The sequence below is a fragment of the Polypterus senegalus genome, chromosome 2 (genome assembly GCF_016835505.1).
Source record: "Polypterus senegalus isolate Bchr_013 chromosome 2, ASM1683550v1, whole genome shotgun sequence".
NCBI lineage: Eukaryota > Metazoa > Chordata > Cladistia > Polypteriformes > Polypteridae > Polypterus > Polypterus senegalus.
In genome coordinates, this window is record NC_053155.1 from 147,750,857 (window position 1) to 147,759,652 (window position 8,796).

Sequence of the window (8,796 nt, forward strand, 5' to 3'; positions counted from 1 at the left end):
TTAGTTTACTATTTATATTGTTCCATTTGTAGGTATTTATACTGTGTTAATGCTCTGTTAAAGCCAAAAAATCATGAAGAAGAATATCTCTATATCTACAGAGAAAGAGTGAGAGTAATAAATGCCAGTGCAGAAGTGGACATGCTTGCATTCCATTAGGGTTGGACCAAAACTAATACCCAGGCAAGAGACCAGTGTGCTGTAGGGGGGATAACCTCTCAGGACTACATGCTCAGTATGCTGGAGGGCAGCATCCCTGGGCCAAGACTTTTATAGACACTCAAGGTGAGTCATGCCTGTAGTCCAATAGGGCAGCAATGTTGGGTTTTGTGGGGAAAATCAGGGGGAGCTGCCAGGATTAATGATTCCTACTTTGTGGGGCTTCCATTTGACACAGAAGTTGTTCCAACAGGCTATGCAATAGCACTGGAACGTCTTCTGGGTCCAAGATAAAAGAAGAAAGAGGGTGAAGCTAGCCTGGAGGAGTGGAAGGAGAAGAAAATGAGTGTTGTTGTGATTTGTAAAGCCTTTTGTTAGGTATTTTGTGACAATAAACTATTTTATTGTGCCGGGACTTGTCTTATGGTGGTTGTGTCTGGGGTTTTTATTTTCTAAAAATTGTGAAGTAATAAAAAACAATATCCTTCAAATCGTACATTCAAAAGCATAAAGCAGGGAGATACAAGTGACCTTTAAGGAGATCATCTAATTTTTAAGTGTATAATATATACTGCACACAAAGTATCACTTTAACACAACTTATTATTTCATCCCCAAAATTCTTATACTATAAAATCTAACTCATTACAATTGGCTGAGGAAATTTGTAATGAGCCTGGCAAAATGGAATGGACACTTAATCTGACTCAATGCAAAATGCCTGGCCCAACTGTAGTTATATAGATTTTCCAATCTGACTGCGTATCATATTGAACATGGAGACTCCATATTTTGAACCTCCTTTCTCCATTACAACATCACAGGGAGCCAGAGCCTGTACTGACAGAATGAATAGCAAGATACGGTTTACTGGAGAACAGGATGCCAGATCATCAATTGATCAATACTTTTTATAGCTGCATTTACAGAGCACAGCAGGAAGACACACTTTTCAAAGCAATAAAGAATACCATTCAAAACAACAAGACTATGCAATGAATTACAAAGGAAATATAGTACTTCCATGCATTAATCAATTTAAAAAGCTTTTTAATTCAATTATATATTCACAAGAAATATATTCACAAGAAATGGCTCTGGATAGGTTGCATTCAGTAAAAAAGAAACTGAACTGATGGAACATTGAAAGAGATTAACAAAGCACGGTGGCAATGTTCATCACAGGGCCTGCTTATACACCCACACTCCCTCATTCCGGGAACATGAGTTACCTTTTAAATGGCCTTACAGTCCTTAAAACTGAGCAATTCTACAATAGCAATATTGTAAATGTGTTGCAATTTGAGTATATTAAAAACAACTTGAAAAACAGTTGCTTATATATTATTTGTTTGATCTTCTTAAGCTTGTTACTGATAATGGTTTTAAAATTCTCTTTCATGGTACAAGGAAGATTTTCAAATTCGAGAAGGAGGTAGATATTGAAAAATCTCGCGTAAAGTCAGCAACATTTCCTTAGAGTTTCTGGCACAATTTCTCCCTTGAAATCTGCTTTAAAATTTTATTTGTTTTTTGGTTTTTTTCACTGTTGTCGACAAGGCAAATATAAGAGAATGAAAATATTAACACAAACCTTTGTATATAAACACTGTACCATGAAAAAGCATTTCCCCCTTTCTCATTTTCTGCATTGTTGTTTTTTTATATACAGTATTTTGCTTATACTTATGTATTTATGTATACTATGAATACATAAACACAGAGCTTTTTGTTAAAGTTGAACAATGACAGGGTGGACAGAAGTCTCTATTCTGTAGAGTATGCTGCACGTTCACTGGACCTTTCTCCATCAGTTATTTAATATATACAGCAATAGCAGCCACACCCACTGGTGCCCAGGTAGGTAATAAAAAGCTCTGGTCCTTTTGTCTGCTAGTCTGGCTTCAGCCTGTTATGGTGTTACACTTGCTCCGAGCCACCAGTTGGCATTATCCTTAAAACTCTCTCTAGTAAAAAGGAAAAACAAAAACTAAAACAAAGCTAGCACCAATGTCAAAATTTTGGGTTCAAAAATAGTGTATGGGATCTTCCTGACAAAGTGGGATATGTGCACAAAAGTTTTTTGAGATAGGACCAAGGGTGTGGAATTGTATGCAGAACAAACATACCCACATTGAGCTTTATATTTTAGATATATATCAGAAAGGGAAATAAGAACTTAAGATGTCTTAAGAAGCTTATCATGTTTTATTTTGAGTATGAGAGTGGAATTATGTTACTGTGACCAAGTATACATTTCAGAAGGGAGGCAAAATCAACAGAGAAAGTCACCCAAACCCTAGAAACTTGGAGAGAAGATCACCTTCCAAACACATGAACTGAGAAGGATAAAAAAGACAACTAGACCATAGAGAGTCTATTTCATCATATTTCTGAGAAAGTAGAAAGAACTTTGTATGAGGCTGCTCTAAGCATCAATCAAGGAGAACAGATCACTTTTTAGGCACACATTTGAAAGAGACAAGCTGAAGCTCAATTAATGAACCTGGAAATAGAGTAACTAGAATGTATGAATTTTAAACATTAATGTGTGGTCTTTGGTCTTGGTCTGCCAAGCTCACAATTGCAGTCACTATATAAATACACACATACTGCAAGTAGATTAATTTGTTACACAAAGTCTGAGCATTTTTGGGATATGCAAAAAACTGGTGTGATCAGAAAAAAAAAAATTCAAAGACATTGGAAGAACATGCAAACTCAGTAAAGATGGTACATAGACATGGGGTTAAAATATTGTGCCAAACTGCCACCTAGCATATATATATATATATATAATATACATAATATATACAGTATATTTTTGTGAAGTGATTAAACACTACCTTTTCATTTCTCAAGTGAGCATACCTGGGTGGTATTTAATTATTTAAAAGACAAATTAAGATTCTTGCATACAATTATTCCCTAGAAAAATGTAAGTGGTTTACGACGATTGCATTCATGCTCTGTTTTACGCTGATGCTCTTGTTATGTGATAATTTGAGTAGCAATTGCTTCAAATGTGATCATGTTAAGTTGTATTAAAGTTCTTCTCAGAAAATATAAAATACTTTTGCTTCTTAGTTGATAAATGCAAAAATTTGTAAATGCTGTAAAACAAAACAGCAATACCCTTTTCATTTGCTTTTTCTCTTGAGTAAACATACTTTATACTCCATTTTTCAAAAGCATATTTATAAAAAGGTTAGCTTTAAATATTTGCAATGCACATTACTGAGTTTTATCAAGTGGAACTGTGAATCATTAAATTACACTGTATTTATTTTAAAAAAAGTATGACAAGGTGATCCTATTAGGAATGAGGTGTAATTCCTGCCTGAGGCAAGGGGTAGTCCTAATCTTATTAGCATCACAAAATAGAAAATGTCGAACTACCTCAGTACTTTACCCCTTAGGCATTTGTGAATTCCAAACTTCTTGGCTCAGCCCTCCAATCTGTGAAAATCTTTAGCAATCAATTGTAGGGATTTCCATATTATTATTATTAATTTCAGATGTCATACAAATAAATGTATAAACCCATTTATAATGTTGTACCATAACAGCAATGTGTACAAATGTACTCTGATAAAGCTGATGTGTATTTGATACTGATTGAAATTAGAAAACCTTTTCCTACTTTTAAAAATCTTCTCTGTAGATTCCATTATTTTCTGTCACCTTTCAATCACAAGAGCTGTTTGGGATCTTTTCAGAAAAATAACACTTGCCATTATTTTCTTATTTCAGACCTCATTTCATGCAAAATATACTTCCAAAAGAAGGAATCACAACATTTTGACGGCTGAAGTTTAGTCAAAGCTTCTTATTACCACAATAGCAATCTTCAGTGGAAAAATGTATTACTTTACATTGTGGGTGTGGTGTGAAAATATTACATATTGGTGTCACTAAATAAATATGCCTGCCATGAAAACTGTCTCAATCAGCAAAACTCAACTCTCAGATTGTTGGAAATACATTGAGAAAGTCAGCCTAGTGTTTGAAAATAATCACAGAAAAATGAACAATTGGAAGAAGGCTGTTTGAGCAGTGCTAGAGTCATTGGAATGCCCTAAACCTTCCAACCTCTGAACTGCAATTTAATCCAAGTTTCCACTTTCCTCTTAATATGCTAATTAATGTCTACATTATGTTTGTATTGATTTTAAACAGTGGCTTAATAAGTTTAAAGTAAAGCATATCATATTTGACTAAACTGCATATTCTAATACTTAAACAAGGTGTAAAGATTAAATATACCAAATACCTGGAACTGAACCTCACATTTAAAGTAAATACAAATCAAAACTAACTAAATAATTAGAAGCACATGATATTGATGAAGTTAACAAACTGTTTTCGTAATGATTTAAGAAGCCTGTGTGAAGCAGCAAACTGCCTAAACACTGTTCTGTTCAGCGCAACATGCCTACACGCGTTACATTTGTTTATGGCTGCCTTCAATCAAATTGTTCAGCCAGATGACAGCTGTTGGCTAAGAGGTAAAATGTTTGCCGCAAAATACTGGAAAAGTAGTTCTATTTATGACAATTATTACTTTCATCAGCAGCAGCACCAAACGTTCACAGTCATACATTTAATACTGAAAATTATCATAACTGAAAAAACCACTGTCAGCTTTACATAATTTAGCAATAAAAACAAAAATGCTTGATATTTGCTGAGAGATAGAATGATAGTAGTGAAAGATTATAAACTGAGAATCATTATCATCGCTGAGCTTTCACATTCCTACACCGCCTTAGCATTGCATTTGCCTGCCAGTATTAGATTTACTAGCCAAAAATTATTAAGGCAGCTATAAAACCAGAACCGAATGACGATTATTACTGTAGAATGATAGTGGAATAAGAGTGGAAAGTGAAGTAGTACTGTTATTACAATTGTTACTGTCATCATTACAATCATCTGAAGTTCACATTTAAATATTTTGCACAGTACATTATTTAATTGTAAATGTACTAGGCTAAAAAATCTAAACGTAATAATTAAAGTATATTGGTTATTTGTTAAGAGGTAGAATAATAGTAGAATCAGAGTGTGACAAGTATTTCTGTTATAGCTGTTACCATCATCTTGGTAATTCCCTCAACATTCACATTCATTAATTTTGCAGTGCATATTATTGCAACTGTAAGCTTCACAGCAGCCATAACCCAGCAATAAAAATAGGAAAAACATTTATCTGTATAATGTTCTAATTTTACAACACATACCTTGTTACCAGTGAATGTTAGCTGTTTTCATCATTAATGCTAAATCAATAATTTATTTCCATTTAAACTTTCAGACATTAGAGTACTTCTGTTGTTAAGTATTAAGCAAACAGCAAGATATTTTTCACTTTCTTCTTTCTGTTTGATGGTATATTTTACAGATTATATAAGGCACTCTGGAGTTCCCATTTTCATATTGTACTGCAGAAGCTACTCGGCCTGAAATGGATTGCTTTTTTTTTCCCTTTCCTCTTCAGAAACACTATCACTTCAAAAGCTTGCTCCCACAGTAAACAAATGAAGCAGACTTGAAACAAGCCCTTAACTCACCTTAGCGACTGAGTTAAGCCTTGCTGAGTAGCTGAGAGGATAATCAATATGAAAGAAGCAAAAACTGAGTTCACCCAAGCCTCTGCATGCATGTTTAGATCCTAGGAAAAGCTGAAGAGAAATGCCTACAGGAATTTAAAACTTTTTTTCTGAACGCACAGTGAGAGAGTAGAGTAAGAAGACTGTAAGCTGGCCAAAACCGGCTCAAGTCTTTAGAGGCCAATAGTTCTCCGCGTGCAAGTGCCTTTGATTAGTTGTGACTGTTCATAGTTGGTCAGAAGTCTGGGAGGAACACAGAGCTAAAAACAAAGGTTTAGTGACTTGTAAGGGAGGTAATTAGAAACAGTTGTACTTCCAGATGGTTCATCATTTTGACGGGCCTGCACTTATTTACTGCAGTGTGGAGTTTGGATTCTGTACGACATTCAAATTTTGGAAGAAATATGTGCACTGTTTTTTTAGACTTCTGTAATCATACCATATAAAATGAACAGGAATGCATTCTTTATTTGAAATGAGATTAAAAAGAAGTGGATAAATGTTTGGAACCTTTGACTATTTTTTTTTCCTAAAACAAACATTTATAAAGTATGTGGATTATTAATGTATGTAAATAAAAAAATAGCTGTACAAATGGTACAAATGTAAAAAAGATAAATAAATGTGTTTCTTTTTAATGGATGAATTAGCCTAGTAAGTTTCACTGTGTGTCATTTAATATTTTAATATTTTTAAATAACTTAAAATGAAATAAAACATTTTAAACCCAATATTCAGGGACAATAACTGTTGATTTTCCACTGCAAATTCCTTTTCACTCTAAATTGGGTAAGAAGATAAGAAAAAGGACAGATGAAAGACATTAAAAATATTGCTTTACGTAGACAGGAAAGTATATACATAAGAAAATTATTTTTCTTTATTAGGTACCATGATGATAGTGTGCTTAACACTTCTGCCACACAAATGAAGGGGGTATCATGTACAGTTACCAGCTTAGCCCCTGTCCATTTTGACAAGTATTTTGTAAATATGCTTTCCCCAGTTTAGATTTACTTTGCATTAAGTGACTTTGGGTGTATGTATCTTGCAAGTTATGCACAATTGTTTCTCTTTCTTTTTTCAAAAAAATTGCATCTTCCAACAGCAAGATAAAAAGTCATCTCACACATATGTTATTATTTTTATGGTTGTTTTTATTTTTTTGTGCTTAATTATTATGTGTCAGCAGCATTTACTTCTACTACCCAGCATTATGTATTCAAATTGCATGCCAAGCAGAATATAACTGAGATTTAAAATTCAAAACAATAACCAAAGAAACAAAAATTATAGCCAAAAATGGCAAGCAAAAGATCCTGGCACTAAACTATTATATGTGTTCCTAGTGAAGAACACATACAAGCACAATGCCTGTTTAACCTTTTGGTCTATCATATTTAGACAGCTCACTAGTGATCATGAGCAAGTCCTGTGGTGGTTGGCTGTATACTTGATAACCTTGACACATCTAAGTTTTTTGTGTGCTGTGAGCAATAAAAGCCTGTTTATTATTCAACAACCTACCATTATCATTTCTAAACCTATAGAGTTGCTATGCTTTTTGCATTTTGCTGGTAATGTCAAAGCTAGATCACCAGGCCAATGTGTGCTACCATTATTCATAATGGCTATGTGAAGACATCATGTGTCACACCAGTGTACTATGCCCAAGTGGGCGACAATAGATGTGGTAACTAACAACAATGTTTTCAAACCAATGCAAACAAAAGAGAAAATTGTAGTGCCTGTTAGGCAAAGTAAATTCCAATAATAATAATAATTATAATAATCCATTTTATTTTGTGGCCACTAGAGGGCACTCCAGCTCCCCAAACACCTGACTTGGACACAAGTGCTGCCACAAACAAAAGTTTTATTCAAGGGAAACCACACCACAGCCACAGCTGCAAAGCACAAGCTGCACACAGTATACAGCATTCAGCAATGTCTTGTCTTCTTCTTTGTTTCTTTCTTCTCTCTGTTTCTTCCACTCTGGCTCCAAGAGTTGTGTCAGACAGCTCCTTTTAGGTGATCCCCAGAAGTACTTCCGGTGTTCCAAAGGCTTGGCCCAGGAGTACTTTCAGGTAAGGCTAAAGCCCTACAAAGTAGGGCTCACTAGTCCCCACACCACCCTCTGGTGGAACTCATGGAGCCCAACAAGGCTACGCTGAAGAACTCCAGTTCCCATGATGCTCTGAGGGAATCCAGGGTGTTGTTGCAACCAAGGAAGGCAGCCATCTATTGTTCCGGGGGAGATAATGCTCTATGTGCTGTGCTGTCACCCCTTGTCCTTCCACGTTGAGTGCGTCCCTCACAATTTATATTGAGTTTTTCCTATGCAAAAAAGGATAAAAGCAGAAAAAGGTCAAATACACACACTCAAACTAAATAAGGAGAAAACAGACATTTTACTGATTGGCAAAAATGGATATAATGAGGTTATTAGAAATAAACTTGATGCATTAAGATTAAAAGTCAAGACAGAGGTAAAGAATTTACTAACTACTGACTATTGGTGACTATTGACTCTGACCTGAATTTTAAATCACATATTAATCAGATTACTAGGACAGCATTTTTTCACTCAAGAAATAAAGCAAAACTTAGACCTCTTATAACATTGCAAGATGCTGAGAAATTAGTTCACGCTTTTGTTTTCAGTCAGCTAGATTACTGTAACACACTCCTCTCAGGACTACCCAAAAAAGACATCAATCGATTGCAACTAGTGTAGAATGCAGCTTACCAGAATCTTAACTAGGAAAAGAAAATCCAAGCACATTTCTCCAGTTTTGATGACACTACACTGGTTGCCCGTGTCATTTAGAATTGACTTTAAAATACTGCTTATGGTTTACAAAGCCTTAAATAATCTTGCTCCATACTATGTCTCAGAATGCCTCTTACCTTAAACTCCAAATCATAACCTTAGATCTTCAAATGAGTGTCTGCTTATTATTTCAATAGCTAAACTTTAAAAAAGTGGTGGGGCAGCCTTCTGCTGTTATGCACCTAAAATCTG

The 8,796-nt window shown here is 34.8% G+C and overlaps 1 protein-coding gene across 1 annotated transcript in view; it reads right to left on the bottom strand.

Annotated features, from left to right (window-relative positions):
* The window catches only part of itgbl1 (integrin, beta-like 1), a 772,739-nt gene extending 766,746 nt beyond the window's left edge, over positions 1-5,993 (bottom strand). Inside the window, exon 1 of the mRNA XM_039744786.1 lies at positions 5,733-5,993. Within this exon, the coding sequence (XP_039600720.1) occupies positions 5,733-5,824 (92 nt within the window). The 5' untranslated portion in view covers positions 5,825-5,993. The remainder of the gene's footprint in view (positions 1-5,732) is intronic.
* Positions 5,994-8,796: the final 2,803 nt, after the last annotated feature.